Here is a 22066-nt window from a genome sequence, read left to right as displayed (position 1 = left end):
AGGTTTGCTTCAGTTTAAAGAAGTTAAGGTAAACGTAGTTTTTAAAGAAAAAAGCAACAAGCATTGCAACACCAGTGCGGTGTAGTCTTCTCCACACGCACACTGTCAATAATCAGTCAGAAATATTATGCATTCATAATGCTGAATAAATGAATGCCCTAGTTTAAGCTGTAGCGCACATGCCTCCCTCCAAACTGCAGACTGAAACTGACTGTTGGTAGATTCACGTTCAAACAATCCTGTCAGGGGAAAATATGGTTTAAAAAGATAATTCACAATTTTTTTTCATTTTGGTGTTGCTTTTTGTTTTGTTTTGTAGCTCCTCTTCCACATTTGACTTCAGATGATGTTGATAAGGCCTTACAAAACTCTCCACGGTTAATGCATGCTAGAAACACAGGTAATGCTGGCACTGCTCCCATTGCTATAGGTCATCTTCGAAAAGCACAGGATTCCTTTTTATGGGTTGCTTGCTAAAAATGGAAATGGTAAATCAGGAGGGAGACAAGCGTATCCTCTCCTTGCTGTGTGTGTGAGTTTTATGCACAGACACACAGAAAAAAGGTGAGATCACGCAGGGCCAGATGGTGCGAAAATGGTCTCCTTGCTGGTAATTTCTTTTGTCCTACAAGACAATGGGGTCCCTGACACATGATAAGCTGCAGGCTTGGGGCCTTTGTCTCTGAGGACTTTTTTTCTCATTCTGTCTCATTGTACTGTCAGATCTACTCCAGGGATCCCTAGAACGTTGGTGGAGCTCCTAAGTGCTTCAGCGCTTGCCTAAGTGCTGTGGGCTCTGGTGAATGGGGACTGTGTCCCCTCCCATCCAGTATATATCATATAATTCAATAAAATGCTATTTAGGCAGGTACCTCACCTCATTTGTCAGCTATATGGGACTTGAGCTGGAAACTCCGCTAAGTTTGATGTTGTAATCTGCACTAAGTCTGATCTGAATGTAAAATACTTTTTGTTAATATTCACCCTTCTCTTAATTTGGCCCAGAACAGTATTGAGTGTAGGTAGGAGAATGATACAATACATGCCTCAAAAGTGTCTGTCCTTCAGGATGTGACTTAAAATATTTGTGAAAATAATTCAGAATAAATTTTATCTTGCTCCAGCAATTGTGCAACAGAGGATGGCATGGAATTGTACACATAGTATGGCATACGTACTGATTGAAGATGTTTGGAATATTGCATGATCATGCCTGAGGGTATTAGTTACCTACAGTGACCAGAAATAACAAGTCTTTATGAGAAATGAAAAAGATAATACAAAGGATAATGCAATGGAAAAAAAAAAAAAAAAGAAAACCTTGGATAGTGATGCCTCTCTCATATTTCATGTAGTTTTTCACTGTGGTAAATAACAGTGAGTTTCCTAGCAAAATTGACAGATTAGAAGATCTCTCCCTGAGACTAGATGTTTGCCACTTGACATAAAGTCCTATTGTGGGCTGTAGGCCTACTGCAAACCCCACCAAAAGCAACAAAATTTTTTCCATTGACTTTGATGGGGTTTGGAATAAGCCTTGAGCCCTTTTTAAAAATAGATGGACTCGATGGTCTTTTCCATTTCTGGCTTTCCAGACTCTTAATTTTCCAAGCAGTTTCCACATACAGTTATCCAAGCGTTGTTCAGCAGTTCTATGTGTTATCTTTTTCTATATGTGTGCACTGACAATGATATTTTGAAATTCATTTCACCAAAATGAGATTGTCTGCATTTCTGTCATTGGGAGTGTGAATAATATCGTGCTGGTCATCAGCATAAGGAAAATTAGTTGTTCTGTTGGCAGAAGAACTTTGGAGTGGGATTTTCAAAGGACCCAAAAGAGTTAGAAACAAATTCTTATTGAAGTCAGCAGTAACTGCAGAAATCCTTATGACCCTTTTCATATTCCTAGAGATGGTCATTGAAGTCTGTTGATGTAGTTAGAGCAATTTCAATGCCTGAGATAAGTGAGATACCATTTTCTGTATCAAGCTCAATATTTTTAATTTTTTCACTCTGTGAAGAGAATGAGGTTTCTCAGGGTCTGACCCAAAGCCAACCAAAGTCTGTGAGAAGATTCCCACAGACACCAATAGGCTTTAGACCAGGCCTACAGTCTCAGTTGAAATTATGAACCTGTTTGGGAAGTGTATGGACTAACGAAGAGAAGGCAAAGAAGTTTTATTTCAGAAGATATGAAACGACCTGCCCAGGTGGAGGTAATTGTGGTGAAGGTAGAAGGGATTTCCTGAACTTGACTGTCTTGTGCTTTAACATGGATTTTGCGCAGATTTTATCCAGTAATTTGAATGGATTTACACAGGTGCAAAGGCTATCGGAATTAACTTTTATATGTAACAGTCCCAAGATAGAAATTAGTTACTTGTAGTCTTCATTCAGACACACTACAAGAGGGAAAATAGTAGTGGACTTAGGGACTGTAAAAATGAATCTTTAGGTGTTATGTCTTCTTCTTTCTCTTTAGGAGGTGCCACTTTTATTTTTCCAAATACATCAGTTTATCCAGAAGCAACACAAAGAATTACAACCAGGCCAGGTATGAACAATGACCATCTTTTGTATGCTGTGATCTTACTAATTTCATCTCTTGAAGTATCTCACTCTTTTTCTTCTTCAACTCTCTTTTCATAAATATGAGGCTATATTTTGAATACACACACATATTATATACATATATTTTATATATATGTGTGTGTGTGTATCGTGTAGAGTGAGATGATTAAATAGAGCAGTTTAGTAAGTCTGTTTCTTCCACATATCTCTGACTTTGAAGCAATGCTATCTACTGTTTAAAGCACCAGAGAATCAGAAGACCTGAGCTTTATTCATTGGTTCTATTGCATTGTTCCAGCCCAGTCACTTTTCAATGTACTTAAGCTATCTGTCTGTAAAATAAGGCAAGAATACCCTCTTTTATAATGCTATTCGGGAAAAGTACTCTAAAAATGCAGGATGCTTGTTTCTCCTGCTATCAACTTTTTATTTATGTTTGAGGCAAACAAACCCCACAACATCTGATTGTGAGTTTAAGAGACTAAATAAGTAAAATCAAAACATAAGGAAATTGTTACTGCTCAAAAGTTTGAAGCCTGTGAAAGTATTGTGAGTGTGCTGGCTTGTGAAAGGCTAAAAGGAATAATTAAAGAAGATGAGGACATTGCTATGAAGCTAAACATTTTGTTTGTATCACCCTTCACCACTAAAGATGCTGGAAAAATGCCTAATCTGGACATTTGCTTTCCCAGTAATAAGTGCAGAGTACTGTGAGACATCAAGAGGAGCTGCAGTAAAATACTAAATTTAAAGGAAATTCATTAGTGAGCCAGAGGCATGCATCCAAGTGTTCTGAAGGGACATACACTTGAATTGACTGAGTTCTTGTGGAAAGATACGTTCTCTCATTAAAAACAGAGGGGGTTTTTAGACAGCAAATATCTTATCTATCTTTTACCAATGCTTTAGGGTATAATCCAGGACAGTATATACAAGTAATGATTTTATATACACTTGTATACATGTATATATGCATGTCTGTAGATGTCTTAACTGATAATCAAAATAGATAGATAGGGAAACAGCTACGAGGCCATTATGTGATCAAAGTTTCTAGGAGAACAAACTCTTCTGCTAGATCTATTTGTCTACAATAGTGAATAAAAAGGAAACCACTGATCCAATGCATATATTGGGCATTTGGCTTTCATAAGGCATTTACCGAAGTGCCCCACAACTATTTACAATAAAAGTTAAATCAGCATATCATAAGAAACAGATCAAGAACTGGCTAATTAACCTGTTACCAAGACTAAATAATGGACATCTTAAGTCACGGGTGCTTTAGCATTCTCTGCAATCATCTATAATTATTAATAATTTGAAAAAGGACACAGTAAAATTTGGTATAAAACTTAGAGATGGCATGATTTTGTCATTACTTAAAACCAGAGATTTCTCTAAAGGATTCCTGCATAGGCACCCAGAAGTCTTATTAGAGAGAAAAGAACTGGCAATATGTTAACAGCTGAAAATACAAGTTGATTACAGTATAAGACACAAGTTGCTTGCATATCTTACTGATTTCAAATTAACCCTCTTCACTCATGAAAGAAGAACTTGACATAGGCATCTTTATTTATGGCACAGTGAAAGCCACTGCTCCGGTTGCTGGCCAAAGTGAAAAAAAAAGTAAAAAAATGAAGAAACACAGTGGAGGTGCATATGGGAAATCTGACTATACCATTAAATAAATCAGCAGTGTAGCCTTGTACAGAAAGCTGTGTGAATCATCCCTTATCAAAGGGGCTATTTGCAGAATTAGAAGGTGCTTAGAGCAAGTCATGGGTATATGGAAAATCTTTTGAGCATGTTGAAAGATATGAAAATTTCAAATTGTTCAACTCAGAGTTTGGGGATGAGGAAACATGATATAATTATCAAAATAAAGAGTGTCACAGAGTACCTGCTTAGTCTCAGTATTAGAAGAAAGGATATTCAAAAAAAATTTAGACATTTTCATGAAACGTTAAAGTAGACTGTGGCCCTTGTGATCACAGGTTATTGTAGCACCCAGGAGCTTTGAATGGCTTGGAGGAATGTGGACATGGATATGGATGAGAAGACAAAGCATCGCTATGGAAAAAATTACCAGCTATGCAATGTAAAACTGAATGCCCCAAACTCTTAGTAGTTTCCAATGAAAATGAACATGTAACATAAGACCAGAGGGACCTGGGTGTCCTGCAGGAAATAACCATGCCAATTGAGAGGATTTCAGGCAAAGGCTAGAATGAGTCTGCTGTGAAAGAATACTATTTTATGGGTATGTTTCCAGTGGACTTGAACAAAAACTGGATTTTTTTATCCCATGAGAAATTCTATGATTTCATTATTTGTTTTATCCTGACTTGTGATGGAAAGATAAAATACTAGTTTTCTCTGAAGTAGAAGGTTCTAAAAAAACACATATCAGACATAGTGGACTCCTCATTTCAGCATTTTATCTAAATCACATTTACAATGACACTTACGAAACTAAATGCTTTATGTCAACATCTTCCTGTGTTTACACAACTACTTGTGGGAGTTGTATTTTGGATATAGGGTGTCTTTATTCTTCTGTGTAAACCCATGTATCCTAACTAAACATTTCCTACAACAAGCTGTCATGTGATTTTGAAAGTATTATTTTATTTTATCTTTTACAATCCAAAGTTGACAAACATCTTTAAAATCAGAATTTTCATTTGGAAAGAAAAAAGATTTTTTTTTTTCACAAATTCAGTTTTCTCTCAAGAAACATTTTGTTGACTTATTCTGTGGTACTCCTTTTAGTTAAATGTCACATTTCAACTAGATGGCAAAGAAGCTTTTCCATAACAAAGTGTCCTTCATGTGAGAGCAATAGCAGACCCTGGGGACAATGACTTGATGACATGAAAAAGGTCAAAAATGGGGGGTGGGGGTGGGTGGTATAAATAATGTTAAATGGGAATTAGCCAAATCCTGGGGTGCAATTTTGGAGAAAGTAATTAAGCATTGCCATTGTTAAGGCACTACAATAGAAAATAGGAAATGTGCAGGGCTTGTAATGACCTGCAATGACAAAGGCGTATTTCTTCAGTCACCTTTACAACAGAACATGAGGTTTCAGCAAGCTGAAAGTAATACAATGAAGCTATCAGGAGCTCAGAAAGACCTAATAGGGGTTTGTCTACATGTCTCATCAAACAGGAGCATTCCCATCAAAGATCTGTCCAAGATAAGGACATGCTGTACTAATATCTCATGAATAAGAACAGATTTGCTTATCTAGGATAGCAACATGTTTATCAAGGCACAATACTGAACTAAGAATGAAGTTGGAATTTTGTGCTATTTCAAGAAAGGCTGATAACCGGATTTTTCTTTTAATGGAGAGGGTGTTGTCGGAAAACCATCTTACGATGTGTTGAGTTAAAAGGCAAACCAGTTTTCTCACAGTACTAAATTTGTACCAAATATATTTCAAGGTTGCAAGTCTCACTGAGTACAAGCACACAGCATCACACAGCCCTCAGTGTACAGGTGTCTAATAATTTGGAGACACACAAATCGGAGAGAGAGGCAAAGGAGGGGAGAGGAGAGGCGAGGAGAGGCGAGGCAAGGAGAGATGAGATTGTGGGAGGAGTTGCACAGCCTAATGACAAACACATACCTTCTATGTGATCTTTCTCCCCTATTTGTCTGTAGTCTTTCTGGGCAGGGAATGGAAGAACTGGGGAAAAATTAGGTTCCTTATGTCACCAGAATCTCCCTGGCAAGGCTGCCATGAAGGTAGAGAACTGGCCAGGCAAGACAGGACTGGACAAGATACATGCAAGCAGCCCATGGCTGAGCCCTGTCCCCCCTCTGTACAGACAGAACTCAGAACCCCCTGGAAACATGACCAGAGTCCTTCTGATTTTTTTTTGCCAGATGATAAAGTTGTCAGGCCATGAGGTGTTTCTAACTACAACAGTTAATAGTGTTGATCTCAACCTAGTTAGGACATCTGCATGTTACAGATACACCTGCACACCAGTTTTCTGCTCAGAGATGAGCACTTGTACAATTCACGTTATTTTCTCCGAGTTTCTGAAGGACAAGATTGTGGAATAGTTCTCAGGAAATCAGGGATAGAAGATCACAAGTTATTCAAATACAATACAAAGATAAATTGCATATCTCAGCAAAATCAAAGGTTTTGAAGTGTAAGATTCTGTGAGATGACAGTGCTGGTAGTGCCAGTCTGCTCCTCAAGCCAAACAGACTAAATAAATTACAGGCAATTTGGTTGTGAATTTCACATTACACTTTATTTCCATTCGATACTTCTGCTCATAGTGCTTGGAAATTGGCAGAGATACATCTGTTTTGCACAGAGACAATCTGTGACTGTTTCTTTAATTCCTAAATGGTTTCATTTCCAAATATCATTTTTAAAATAAAGCACAAGCACTGTTAAGAATTAAATCATCCTCATCAACTTAGTTCACCCAGGTGGGTACTGCTATGTTCCTGAGATCGTGGGCAAGATAAGTGTCTGATTTTGACAGCAATTTTAGCTAATGTGTTAAAGCCAGCCATAGAAAAGCACAGGCAACTGCAAAAGATTTCAAAGGGTAAACCAAACATTTGAATTTTCTACCTATACTTTATGAAAAAAGCTTTTATGTTTTAGTTTCTTTATTTTTATATGCTAAAGCATTTAAATGAAATAGAAGTAATGACTAAATGAAAGAAAAGGCGAATGAAAATTATATACATAAAGTTAAGGAGCTTGTCCCAAGAAGCAGAAAGGAATATTTAAATAGATAAAGCAGGAAAAAAGCTATCTACTTTTTGGAAGAGATATAACATGTATACATATATATCTTTAACATTTAAGCATGTTCACTGTTTTCACATGTTAATGTTTCTAAAGATCTGTGAGGATCCTGGGATGTGGAAAAATTATTAATAATTTGAAATTACTAGTAGAAGAGAAACAAGTGAGATTGGCAAAGTGCAGCAATCAATTATCCCAAAAGGTTGGATTCTGAACTTGGAAAGTGAGACCAGAGCATGCATCTGAGGAAGAGAGTGTTTGCAAGCATGAGGAATAATATCACAGGGAGATCATAATAACGTGCGTGATGGCAATGAGAGCTAGTGCAAATGTCAGCATACAACAGTGGTTTAGAGGAATCTCCAACAGACAAAACCAAGACTATTGTCTCACAGATTTCTGCCTATGACCAGGTGGCAGAAGAGGGAGCTCTCAAACTCAGCCTATAAGGTTTGATTAATCTCAAAGGATGACAGCAACAGACTAGCAGAGAATGGCACATTAAATCAACTAAAGCCTACCTTCTTAAAAGAAAATACTGTTACATGCTGAGATTGGGAGGGAGTGGTACACACTTTATGCTTAATCTGAGCTCTGACCTCTTGGGGGACTTCTCCTGCAAGACTCTAGCATAAATTGTCCATGATGTGCAGTGTGTGTCATCCCTTAGTGTTCTGGGCTGAGGAGGAGGACCAAAGGGAGTACTCTGAGCCTTTGGAAATGATGGACTCTATGGCGTATTTGTACCAGCTATTTCAGTGCAGTTTGGACATCTAACAAGAATAAGCACCTCTAAAGAGAAATGCAGAGGGCAATGTGGTACTATTACTTTTAGAGACAATGAAGACGATAAAGGTGTTAACAAGGAGTATCCTTCTTATTTCAGTAATTTTTTCCAAGCCAGTGAGTCCCTTAGAAATGTGCCCCTTGTGGACGTAAACACTTTATGTCATATCTGCATGAATCAGTGTATTTTTCCTTTGCAGATCTGCCTTATGAGCAAGCCAGGAGATCAGCATGGACGAGTCACACCCACCCCAGTCCTCAGTCAAAAGGTAAAAGCATTTGCATATGTCTAACCTGTGGGCCTAATGCACATCTGGTGCAACCTCCATAGACTCTGAAGTGAACTGATAGGTGCTACCTCAACATTTAGCTCTGGAGGATTCTTACCTGTGCCTTGGCTGGAAAGCCTGTTAGCTATGTGTAGGCAATACTGGGTGGAGTCACTGGGGCAGCCACATCCTTACATGAACTCAGGCTTCATCAAGTCCATGACCATATATATAGTCTTATAAAGCTAAATCCTATTGTGACCATCATTGAGTGGTGAGCAGCAGGAGTCCCAGGCCTGTGATCTATCACAGGTTTGGTGACCAACTTCCAAACTGGAAAAATAACTACATGGGTTTTTCTGTTTTCAGCTACTCAGCCATCATCCTCAACAGTTCCCAAAACAGAAGACCAGCGTCCTCAGTTAGGTGGGTGTCATTTTGTTTGAATTATGCCTGGGTGTTATGGGGTTTGTTGAATATGATGAGGACAGCTCTCACCCAGCAACCAGAAACAAATTGCAACATCTAATTGAGACCACTAATGAGATCTCCAGCTGGTGACCACTAAATCCCCAGATGTGTATGAGTTTGTTCTACAGCTGGATCTGAGACAAAGGCTCCCACGGCCACTCAAAATTGCTTTTAATAATGCTTAATGGCAGTGATGACCTTGCAGAGTGAAAAAGCTGTTAAACAAAGTGCCTACCTACAGTTTAGGTACAAAGGTGGAAGGTAGGGATGTCAGAAGACCATATACTCCACTGTAGTTGAAACGCTAGCAGTTGGAAAATGGGCATGGGGCAAAGAAATGAAAATAGATTACAGGGTACAGAAACCTATTTGAATTTGGCTCCTGAAATTAAACAGGAAAATTAGAAGGATTCTCAGTCTGTTGGGAAACTGAGGAGAAGGTAGAAGTTTATGAGTTTGTAGACTAGTGGTTTTGCAAAATGGGCACATTTTGTGTTTTCAGAGCAGCTAATCCATGAGGTAGGACCTAATCCCTTATTTTGCATTCGACTGTGTTTTGGACAGGTAGCTAGAAAGCACTACAGAGATTCTGAGTTAGTTATGGCTTTTGTTAACAGGAAAAGGGTAGAAGTAGGAAATAAAAGAGATTTGGAGGATATTCTTAGCTCAGAAGACTCTGAGCCTGTTTTTATCACATGGATTTCAAATCATTATTCTGTTTTTTGTTATAGCTAAATAAGACTGTGCACATAACTACATCTCATTAACTCATACACATGCTGCCTGGGAAGTATTATACCGCTTTTTGCCCAAATAGTGTTTTATCTAATCTGGCCTTCCAACCATGAGAATCTTTCAAGAAATATACTGCTGATTTATGTAAGTCCTTAGGACCATTTAATGGCTGTGTATGAGCTGCACAGATTATTTAAATGTATAAGGAATGTAACCTGATTATCTTCTTGGCTGTAAAACTGGCGGCCATTTGAGAGCAGCTGTCCGGAGACAAGGCAGTCCAGTGACAGGGTCATTAGGCAAAGGGCGAGGGGCTGTGCTTGCAGCCCATCACTTTGGCTTTTGTACTTCTGTCACAGCCTTCCCTTTTTCCTGCTGTATTCAATTGAGGCCAAAATAAGTTTTCTTTTTCAGAGGGAATCCCTTGAGGAAAAACATTGAGATACTACGGACATTGTGTGGCTGACACAGGCTCTTCTGAAAACCTTAGTTGCAAAATTAATAGAGGGCATCCCTCACTGGACTTCAGTGACAAAGAATCGACCCAGCCACATTGCCTGGGTTCAGCCATGCACTTTCAGCCCTCTTCTGGAGACTCTTCTGGCACAGAAAGTGTTAGCACTGGTGCACAAAACCCAAATGTGGCCTTACAAGAAGAAAGGCTGCTGTCCTTTGCAGAGGGGACTCTTGCCCCATTACCTGTCTGTGCCTGTGAGCCCTGACATACTGCAATGGTCAATAGTACCAAAGGATGCCTGTGTGTGCGCGTATGTGTGCTTTATTTAAGCAGGAAAGGAAACAGAATACTTCTGGGACAAATTTACAATGTGTCTGAATATATGCTTGTGCACACTAGTAGAGTACAAAAGGCAAATGTGTATCCTTGCAATTGTTCACTTCCACACCCAGTTTTAAGGCAAGACATGCAAATATTGTGATGCAGAGAAAGGAACTGCTTTCCCCAGTGTTGGACCTGCTGTCCCATCAGGCAGTATACACTGCCACTTACTAGCTTAAAAAATAACACCTAAAATATTTGACATAATTATTATATGATTTTAAATCTTTCTTTCACAATTTTGTAGATCCATATCAGATTCTTGGACCAACCAGCAGCCGACTTGCAAATCCAGGTGAGAAGGGATTTTGCTGATTTAGGAGGATTTCTTTTCACTGCTAGTGTCCCCACTTCAGGTTTAAGGCCAGACCTGGAAGGTGATGTGACCAATTTTACTGCTGTTCAGTATGTCTCAGTGGCAGCTGGTGATGCCCAGTGTGTTGCAGGATTAAGTTTCTAAATTACACAAGGGTGGGACTGAGGTTACAGATTAAGACACATATACTTATGTATCTTAATGTAGGTGTCTACATATAAACTAGGTGTCTTATTTCCCATGATGTTCATTGGAGACGTAGTTAATATAGCTCTCCATAGAGAGTTATTCAAATCATCCTAGAATAGATGGTTACATTCAGTCAAATACCTCATCAGAGGTATTTGAAGTCCTCATATCAATAGGAGTTCACTTCAGTTGCCTAAACATCGGGATTCTGTTAAGTGCTGTAAGATACCCCATCTGGCCTCCAGGTACCCCTCCAGAAGGGCATGAGTCTCTTACCGATCTGCATCATATGTGTCCCAGAATCTGTTAATCCACACTACAATGCCATACTGACCTTGACAAATACAAAATTTTGGCATGAATAACTCAAACCAGCAAAAATACATAGGGAAAAAACAGGAAAGCATAATCTGTTTGCAAAGAATAATTGGGTGAAACACTTCAAAAATGTTCTTCCACTTTAAGAAAGCAGCAATGGGGTGCATTGTGGACAGGGGTTTATAGCATATTTTAGCTAAAGACAAAGAACCTTCTTGGTGAGTTAATAACACTGATTGTGAACTGTGCAGATTTCACTGTTGCTGCTCTGAGTCTGCAGGACACACTGTGGCCATACACCACCATAATCAACATCATAATCTGCCACAATGGATTGACATTGTACATGCCACTTCCTATTTCCCTTGCTTTAACAGCCACAGGGCACAGTGTTCTTTGTTCCACATTGCAAGTCTCCTCAACCCCCAGCAACAGTGTTTCTTCTTACAATGGTTGTATGGCTTTTCAAGGCATGAAATTGCCAAAAAAACTGATCCATTTCCTTTCACTTTATCCCAAGTGACATCAAGCACAGTTCTAGATTAGCTTACTTTCTAAACAGTTTTGCATGGCATAAGAAAGCAATTAAGTAAGTATTAGGAATAGGATTTTCCAAATGGCCTAAGGCGGTGGGTTTCCAGGTGACACTGATCTTAACTGGAAGTGGGGGCCTACCTCCCTTTAATTTGTTCATAAACCCCAGGTTTTACAATTGTGTCAAGCATCCATTTGGTAGACTTCATTACTGTGGAAGACACTCACATGGTCTGGACTGGGATACTTTTTTAACAGTTGGTTATGGAATTCCTACACACCATCATTCCTGTGCTTTAACATGTTTTGTGTGTTTATAAATTGGTGGAATTACTCTCTCATTAAAAGGAAATTGACAGCAACCGTTTATTTTCATAGGACTATGTATTACATTTGGAAGGCAAGTGTTTATGTTAGAACATATGTTGGATTGCTTATTCAAAAATTTGTGTTTTGTCCAGTGCTGAACTGTTTATTGATTTTCAAAGGCTAATCCTCTTGTTATGTTTCATGTACTAAAACTTGCATGCCTTGCTCATACCATGGATTCTTTTGTTTGTTTGTTTACTTAATGCATGTTAATGGAACAGAAGAAATTCATTAAGGACAGTTTGGATAAATATAATTTAAACGAATATGGGTTTCAGTTGCACTGAAGTATAAACTGCTAATGGATTTCAGATGCTACTCTAGCTTGATATTATAATTTGCTACTATAAGCTTTCTAAAGAAAAGCTTGTTTATTATACCCACATATCTGGTTTGGAGAAAAAAAAAAAAGAAACCCAAATGATTCCTGGTCAGAGATGTACTTAGAAGTTAGCACATACAAGCTGGTTGGCAAATTCTGCTGACATTGTGCTTGTGAAACAGATTGCCTTGCAAGCTGCTTCAGCTGTATTTTGCATCATTTCAGTGCTGCTTTATTAAGAAATGCTAAGCTTTTAACATGAATATCAGTGGCAAGGCCCTTTGAAATCTACTTTCAATTGCCTAAAATGGACAAATTTTGTTCCTATAACTCTGGGCAACACACTTCTGCAAAGTTGACAGCAGATTAATTTATTTTCTCTTTAAGATGAAATTGGCAGCGGAGTGCAAAAAAACCAACAACAACGTTTTAAGTCTTAACTTCAATAATCATTTTAACTCGTTTGACACAGAACGATGACAAGAATGTATTCTATGGACCTTTTCACTGGTCTTGCAAATGTTTTGCCCTATGGTTGTATGCAGTGCAACAGCAAGCTAATAAGTTTCCGTTCTGCATTTCCCCAGATGCTGCAAATGGATGATATGGTTTGGCACAAGCCCAGCTTTCTCTAAACTTCTCCATTTTGTGTAGGCTTATTCCATAGCAGAGAACATTTAGTTGCAACATAATGCTGTGAGAACAAGCAAAATGTTACGCAAGTGAAAGCTGTTTGTCCTGAACTTTAGAGATTAGTTTCCTAAATGAGCGCTGTATTATTTCCCCATCAATTGTCTACACTGAATGACATTAGGTAACTATTAAATCTCCATGTAATGGCATTCTGCCACTTAGATGAAGGAAAACATGACACATTACCATTATCTCTGCTCTTTAGGATTTCATGAGACAGCGCTGGGAGAAAGGGGACTAGTTAAGAGTAAGAAGTAGGAACCGACATTGCAACATTTCCTAATAGGGTCCTATGTGAGAGCCTGGAAGAATTGATGTCTTAACGTTATTAGTCAGTAGTCCTGACATTTCTATTTCATTTCCCCCTGCAGGGAGTGGGCAGATACAGCTATGGCAGTTCCTGCTGGAGCTCCTCTCGGACAGCTCCAACTCCAACTGCATCACCTGGGAGGGCACCAATGGAGAATTCAAGATGACCGACCCCGACGAAGTGGCTCGGCGCTGGGGCGAGCGGAAAAGCAAGCCTAACATGAACTATGACAAACTCAGCCGTGCGCTTCGCTACTACTATGATAAAAATATTATGACTAAGGTTCATGGTAAGCGCTACGCCTACAAATTTGATTTCCACGGAATCGCTCAGGCTCTCCAGCCTCACCCCCCGGAGTCGTCCATGTACAAATACCCATCAGACCTCCCCTACATGAGCTCCTATCATGCACACCCTCAGAAGATGAACTTTGTAGCTCCCCACCCCCCTGCTTTGCCCGTAACATCGTCCAGCTTTTTTGCTGCCCCTAATCCATACTGGAATTCACCAACTGGAGGTATTTACCCCAATACCAGGCTGCCAGCTGCTCATATGCCTTCTCATCTTGGCACCTACTACTAAGTGGGGAAAAAAAGAAACACCAGAAAAAGCAAACAAAGACACTTCTCCCTGGGATACAGTCCCTGATGAATTGCAATGAACTCTATTGGAGTACACGAATGAAAAGTGCCTAAGAGACAAGTGAAGGTTTGGCTGGGAAAAAACACATTAAACAATAGATGTCAAAAAGACTCTTTGTAGTAGGGATTTAAAGGAGGTATTCAAGAAGTATTAAGATACTAAAATGTAATGTATATGGGCATCGACTCTGTGGACCAAACAACAATAGACTATTGTAGGTAAAAGCATGAAATGGTAAGGAAAACCTACGAAAGCTAGTGGTCTTAAAAAGTTGATAAGCTTATGTGTAAAGTTTGATATCTTGCTAGTGCAAAACTGGGACTATACTACAGCAATATAAGGATAAGTCTATAGTGACCTAACATACAATATATGAATCATTACAAAAGAGGGGGGGGGAAGGGAAAACAAAGGAAAAAGACCCTACCTGTATTTAAAAAATAGAAACATATCAACAAAAGAGACTGGTTTAGTGTGGAAGCTGATTTGGAATATAACAGCATTGTTTTAGTTGAAATCAAATGCATTCCATTCATCAGAGTGTTATCAGCTACTCAAACTGTGAAGACAACCCAAACTTTAAGATTCCTTGACAGTATTACAGGAACCCTGAGCCAAGCGTTGGAAATAAGAATGTGCTGAAGGGCAAGTGTATGACTGTGATCAGAGGCCTGTACCTGACAGAGGAAGCAGAAAGGAGAAAGAGGAGGACGAAGGTGGTGAGAATGGGAGAAAAGAAACTTCTTTACCAGTAGGACTGAAAAGACTCAAAACTTAGTAGCGTTGGGACTATGAAGAAACACTTGTTTGGACTTGTGAAACATATTGCTCAGTATCATACCATTCCCAGTATTACAGGAGGAACAGACTTGATTTTATAGTAATAAAAAAAAGTGGAAAAAGGGAAAAGCAGAAGAATTCAGAAATCAGAGTATGCATCTCTTAAAAAAAAAAAAGTAAAACTGGAATTGTGTTTGATATTTAAAAGTTACCAGTTAGAACCTCATCATTATTAAGGGAGTTTGTTTTCTATTGGTTAAAGCAAGAGACAACCCCTGACTGCCAAAATCAGAAATCATCTAAGTATTTTTGTTAGGCGGGCGCCAGTTTTTCTTTATCGAGTCGCGAACGCTGTGCGTTTGTCAGAATGAAGTATACAAGTCAATGTTATTTTTTCCTTTTTATATAATTATTATATAACTTATGCATTTATACACTACGAGTTGATCTCGGCCAACCAAAGACACAAAAAAGGGACAATCAAAAATATTGTGGCCTTGAATTTTAACTCTGTATGCTTAATGTTTACATTATGAACATATTAGTACTTAGAATGCAGAATGTATGTAATAAAATAAGCTTGGCCTAGCATGGCAATTCAGATTGACACTGTAGTTTGCATTTGCATTTGCATTTTTAGTGCCTGACACGCCTATCAGATCTCCTACTCACCATGTTAAAATATGCTAGGCATTTTGTTTTAAATTTTTGTTTCGTGAAATCTGGCAATCTTGAAAATGTAGGACCAAATAGCAATGCTTAGCCTAAGTTCAAAGTAGACAGGTGCTGTGTATCGTCTTTTCCAGACAGTTCTGCTAAAATACTTGCAGCCCTTCTTTAACAGTGCCTTGCCATTCCTGTCCTGAGCTCCTTTTTGCCCAGAGATTGCAACCATGCCCAATTCTTTGACAACATCATGGCCAAGATTGAAAATTAAGTCTAAAGGAGGCCTCTAAGGAAGAATACTGATACCCAGAAATTCTTTTGTTGCCATCTGATTATGCAGCATAATCTCAGCCTAGATGTATTTTCATATGAGTCATATGTCAAATTACCATACCCCCTTGCTATTAATACATACTGTATCATTATTAGTAAATAAAGTGAATAATGAATAATTTCCATTATTCCTCCCTTTAGAATAGATTGTATGGCAGCTTATTAATTTGTCATTGCAGTCCATCCTGGCTGTTTACAAAGGGCAGGATGTTTTTTTCTCTTCTAGATTTAGAGGCTTCCCGCACTGTACCCCAGGCCCCAAAACTGCATCTGGTGCCTAATGGCATGACTCCATTTTTTCGCAACACCAGCTGCAGAACTGGTCTGGAAAATCAGCACTGACATTTATGAGTGCCTCTCCCCTGCAGGGAGTGTTTACTGCAAAGACCCCAGTCAGCTTAGACCTCCAACTGTATCCCTCTTTTTTTCTGTCCTTTTGTCTCTTTTTCAGACAAAATGGGTGTGATTTCAGGTTTTATAGCAAATGTTCTGCATATCCGTTTTGTGGAGCATTAATTGGTGCTGTGGAATGGGAGCCTACTTGCCAGATTCCTGTGTTATGGGTTTCTTGGTGGCAGTTTATAAGCACAGGATTATATTACTAATGTTTGAGACCTGAGCAGTGGCATCATAAGCCTTGTGACCGTTTGGGAAATAAGCACTGTAAGTCTAAATCTCTTAAAAAATAAAAACTCAAGGAAAGGTTAGAAAAACGGAACTCGTGGAAAAGGTTAGTCACTCACGATTTTAGAAAGTTATGGAAGGCACACCTATGTGCTGACTATGAGAATAATAGTTTGCCTTTCAGTGGAAATAAATCTACAGATGCTTGCTATATCTACTTCATGTGCACTTCCAACTCAAAAAACGGTAAGTGTATTATTGAACCACCTTTTAATCAAACACTTAAAAATCCAGATTAAACAACCGTCTTTGTTTAGATTGGCAAGGTCATGCCTGGAGGCCTCCAAAGCATCCCCAGCACTGACAGAGCTGCCTGCAGGATTTCCAGATTGTGTTGCCTGGCTGCTATCATGTGCAATGGGAACAACATCCTGATATTAAAAGAAAGGGATCGAATCCTGGGACAGGGATGAAGTCACAGCAGATGGCTTGATGGAGACCCCTCATAATGAAGAACAAAATCCTACAGTAGGCCATGAGTAACTCACTGGTGAACCAGTCCAGAACATCTGTCTTAGAGCTACACCTTTCCACACGACCAGCTCACAGCTTTCCGGGAGCCTTGGAAAACCTGGATTTTGCAACCCTGAGGATGAAGAGGAAAGTGAAGGATGGAGAAAGCCTACTGCTGCTGCACTGGGACGGGTCACTCTGCTACTTGCAGGGCCTCCCTACCCCAGGGGCAGCAGCCACCCCATGAGGGTCTTCCTGTTGGAGGGCTAAGGCCAGGCCAGTGTCCCAGGGCACTGGCAGAGCCAAAACAGGTGGTGAACCCAAGGTAGTGTCTCTGCTACTCACTGCCTGATACCCAATCTGGCCCTGCTACTTGGAGCCAGAAAGACGGGAGTGAGGCCAGAGTTTTAGGGGCTGGTTCTCAGTTCAGACCATGACAAAGGATGGGCCCAGTACAGCCAAAACGCTCAGGAAAGCTGAGCATCTCTGCATCCATACTGTGAGAGACATTCACATGAGGCTCAGCCAGACCCCAAGACCTTGGCTGAACGTGCCGTCTGTTTGCCATTTAAGCACCTGGAATCATGGACAACATGGCCCTGATGAGTCCACATTTGTACAAGTTGGGCACGTTGATAACTTTGGCCCTTTGTTTAAATTAGGACTTCTTTTAAAGTCAGTTGTCAGTCATCTCATACCTTATTACAGCACTCTGAGGACTCCTCTGAAAGTAGAAGCTTTATATTTCCTGAAATTTAGAGATATACGTGTGTGCTTATCTTTCACCAAAAATACCCATCTGTCTGAGAAGCTACACTGTAACATGGGAAGTGGTGCTGAGAAAAGTTTTAAAACTAAACCTAGGAAGCTCAACTTTCACCATTCTTGATCAATATATTTCCCCTGATATTAAATTGGGTTTAGTGTGTACATAAAAACAATCCCTTTGAAGGATGTATTTTACAGCACTTGTATTGTGAGTCTTAAGGGAAGATCAACAGAGGTTAGGACATGCTTTTTAAACTGCCCACAAAAACACAGGTATTATCCATGATTTAGACTTTCTTCAGCAAAACCTTCTTGCTCAGGCTGTTTCTTACACCAGCTAAGATCTAATTTTAAAATAAATTTTTAATTACAGATGCATTAAAGCAAGGTAAAAAAAACACTCTACATTATATTATATGCTTAATGATCCCATGATCTTTTTCTGTGCCATATTCTCAAGTTTTGGTCGCATCAGGGGAATGGCCCTGAGAATAGTCGCTGCTTACCTAGGTTGCCGGTAAGTGAGAATGGCACCTCAGCTATCCAAAGGATTCAGTTAACTCATGCCTGAATTTTAACTGCCTCCTGAAGCAATCCTGATGCAACACAAGCGCTTAGTTCCCTGTCTGGTCAGTGGAGGGAGCCTTCAGATACCTTCACAGCAGATCCTGCCTGCCTTTGGGGCCTGTGTTGAGGAGATTAGGTGCTACCAGGGAGGTTCATAGTGGACTGTGGCTAGTCCTTGGGCTTGGTTGGGACCTTGCTGACCATCAGCAAGACAAGCCCTTTCATGAGTGACAGGTAACAGTTACATGTCAGCAACACCTGGTGGAAAAAACAGACCTCCCTTGTGCTTTCTTGGTAAAGGTATTTCTTCTTTTTTTTGGCCCTCACTGGAGTTGTCACATTCCCTGCTGTGTTGGGCTGTTCAGAGATCCTTTCCTCATCAGAGCTCACCTAAGAGTTTGCAGTCCTTAGGGTCCAGATGAGGCCACCCCTCAGTACTTGGCATTACACTGAGGGAGGCAAGGCCTAAGGAGTCCACGAAGCCTCCCCTGTGGTTAATTAGCCCTATGGCCCTCCTTCCATAATGACAACTGCATATACACACATCTGGTCAAGGATGAAGCTCTTGGCTATGCACTGCATGCCTCTCACCTCCTGGTTACATCTTGACCTCCGTGCAGACCACACAAGTGGGTCACACCAGGATTTCAGCAAGAGAAAACATGAAAATGAAGTCTGGGTAAGCCACGCCATTTTCAGGAAGCACGTGAAGCTGCTCAGAAGGCTGTCCTGGCTCCCTGCTTGTTTCCAGGCTTCATCTGCAACCTCCAAAGTGGCTTGGATCCTACTGCTGCCCCTTGAGCAGTGTGACTGCTCCTTCAAGGCACTGGCAGCTAAGACTACATCAGATGCATGACCCATCTTGCTTGAAGAAGGGGCACTACTTGGTGAGCTGGTTAATGAGGATATTAGGCCAACTGGAATGTGGAATATTGTTTCAAAATGTAATGGCCATCATTGTTTCAAAAGGTACATGTTTTCAAGAAAACTAAATAAAACAGCCAGGCTGGTTAGACTAGGAATTGCCCTGAGATGTCCTTTTAACTCAGTGGAATGAGGACTTCTCAAAATCAGGTTCAGAGAATTTCTTGGGTTGTGTACCTGAATATTGGGCCATATATGTTTTGTAAAAGAGTAAGGGGCAGAATAGTTTTCTGTGCATAATCCTAGAAGTAGTGAGAAAGTCTAATTGGGAAATCCCATCTACCCCCCTCACTATTACGGAACTATTTTCTATTGTATACTTACTGATGGTTCCTTAACCTTCTCATTTGAAAAGGTCTCAGCACCAGGGTATTTCTACCCATTCCCTTAACACAGAGGCAAATACATCTCATTGTTAATGTGGGGATTTTTTTTTGTTTTCCTGATATTTTTGTATTTTGCAATTTCTTCTGATTACGCTCCCCATGCATCACACTCCAGAGTTCCTAGCCTGCCTCAATGTTTACAGCTTTCCAAATATTTGTAGTTTGTTATCATGCTCCCTTTGACTGGATGTTAGCCAAGCTTAGACATATTCCACTTCACAAACCTATCCCTCTTCTTCTCTGATAATTGTTAATGGGCCTTTTTTTTTTTCCTTTCTTTTTTTTTTTTTTTTTTATAAATTTTTTTCTGTTTCTGCACACGGGCAGGCCTGATGTCTCCTGCTGTCTAAACCATTTCTATCTATGACTTCTCTGATTGCCACCTCCTTTCCACTGGAGTCTGTGCCACTCTCCTCAGTCAAGCAGCTAATGTGCTTCTAGCCTCACCTGGCTGAAAGGTCTTCTTTGACCAGCTAAAAGACCCTTCACCCTTCAGCTCTGAATGGACTTCCATGTTCTTCTTTGTTTGGAGCTGTTTCTTTCTCATGAACTGAAAAACCTCCCTTCCTCAGATCTCTCCACCAACAGACCACTAGGAAGGTTTTTCCAAACTATTGTTGTGAACTTGCTGCACTAATTCCACCAGCTCATCTCGCCCAACTGTGCAGTGTTTATTTTGTCCCTCTTCTGTCTGTGTCCCGGCCAGGCTGAAAGCTGCTTCAGGCAGAAAATGCACATCCACAGAGCACCCAGCAGCGTGTTGCTGCGTAATAGCAGATAATCATGAGTAATGTTGCCAAAAAAGTGCCTATACTTTTCTGATTTTCTTCATGATGAAGGTGTCATTCTTCTCCAATGGAAACTTGAAAGCTGCTCTGCAGAAAATGGATACACAGTACTTAGAACAGGCACAGGCATTTGGGCTAAATGGTTGCCATGGTCCTTTTAGGTTTCAAAGCAATCCTGAGAGGACATGAAAGACAAATTTTCAGTTTTAGACTCATCTTTCACTCAATTCATTCATATATTTTTGCAAAATTGCCAGTTTGTATCGGAAAACCAGCCATGTAGACCCCTTGGCCACCTGAGACATGAGCGCAGGACTGCCAGGAGCGGTACAGGACTTCAAAGACCACCTTCCTGCACCCTCCTGGAGAAGAGCTGGAGGGATTGTGTAGCTCTCCAGAACATCTGCAACAGCACTGACCACTGAAATGGTCAATTTTTGAAATAATGTCCCTTTTCCCTTGTGGGTTGAGGAGGGGTATGTTGACCTGCATTACTGTATTCAAAATACAAGGGGAAGAAAAGAAAAAAAGGAAAGTAAAAATATTCATTTGGTTTATGCTTGAAAAATCACCCCATGCTGTCTCTTTCCCAGAAACACTGCTACATCAATATGTTTCAGTCTCCTGGGATGAGAATGGCATTCAGGTGACCCAGTCATGAGTCGGATCCTATTGTGCTGGATGTGGTAAATACAGATCATGACTAACAGATGTTGCTTTTAAGTGTTCATATCTTTAAATACACAAGACTAATAAATGCTGGAAGAAGCTGTATTTACTACCAAGACTAGCTGAACATTTTCCATTTCAGCTCTTTCTTCAAGGAAGGAAGATGGGATTGTTTTTTTCTGCTAACATGCTCTGAGGATAAATCCAGGAAACATGTAGAAGGTGCTTGGACATTGCAATGGGCTCATATCCTCACATAGATAGACAGCTCACAGCCTGACTCCCCAAGGAACTGAAGTGTCTGCTGTTTCCCTGATGGTTACAGCTATGGAAAAGTTGTAAATGGCTCGGTATGGTTGTAAGCAAGTCGTAAACCTCCCACCATGAGTTTCCAAAGAAAAGAGGGAAAATTAGGACTAAAGCAAGTGGCACACAGCCTTTGGAGCAGAGCAGGGCTTGGTCCTTAAAACAGTTGTGAAAATAAAGGTTGTTACCTTGGCTGTTCCTGGAAGATTGAAGTGAAGGAGGTGGCAGGAAAAGGGGCATAAAACCAAGGATGCATGGAAATGAAAAAGCTATTATCAGTTGGGCTTGGAAAGGGGAAGGAAAAATAGGAGGAGGAGGCCAAAATCAAGAGGGAAAGAAGAAGAAAAAGAGTTATGAAGTGCTGTCAGAGGCGGTAGCAAAGTGTCATGACACTTGCCCGCTTATTAGCAATTTATGGAAGAGGATATAAGTGGACCTTAAAGACATTCTTGTAAGAATTACTCAGTGGTAAGTGTTAGACAAGATTTGATGAGAATGACATGAGACCAGATCTGAGTTGTCAGTAAACAGAGAGCCAACCAGAGGATCAAAACATGGGCTGACAAAGTGAAGGCAGCAATCAA

General features: G+C 40.1%; 1 protein-coding gene across 6 annotated transcripts in view; it reads left to right on the top strand.

Annotated features, from left to right (window-relative positions):
• ERG (ETS transcription factor ERG) overlaps nt 1-15545 on the top strand; it is a 148544-nt gene extending 132999 nt beyond the window's left edge. For 4 of the 6 annotated variants that reach the window (XM_049835079.1, XM_049835080.1, XM_049835083.1 and 1 more), the window contains 6 exons: nt 320-400; nt 2486-2557; nt 8353-8421; nt 8791-8847; nt 10713-10760; nt 13578-15545. In XM_049835079.1, coding sequence (XP_049691036.1) covers nt 320-400; nt 2486-2557; nt 8353-8421; nt 8791-8847; nt 10713-10760; nt 13578-14098 — 848 coding nt within the window. In that variant the 3' untranslated portion in view covers nt 14099-15545. The remainder of the gene's footprint in view (nt 1-319; nt 401-2485; nt 2558-8352; nt 8422-8790; nt 8848-10712; nt 10761-13577) is intronic. The other 2 variants (XM_049835082.1, XM_049835084.1) reach the window with 2 other exon arrangements.
• The last annotated feature ends 6521 nt before the right edge of the window (nt 15546-22066 follow it).

The sequence above is a fragment of the Accipiter gentilis genome, chromosome 32, assembly GCF_929443795.1.
Source record: "Accipiter gentilis chromosome 32, bAccGen1.1, whole genome shotgun sequence".
In the NCBI taxonomy this organism is placed as follows: domain Eukaryota; kingdom Metazoa; phylum Chordata; class Aves; order Accipitriformes; family Accipitridae; genus Astur; species Astur gentilis.
This window is presented reverse-complemented; position numbering and strand designations above follow the sequence as displayed.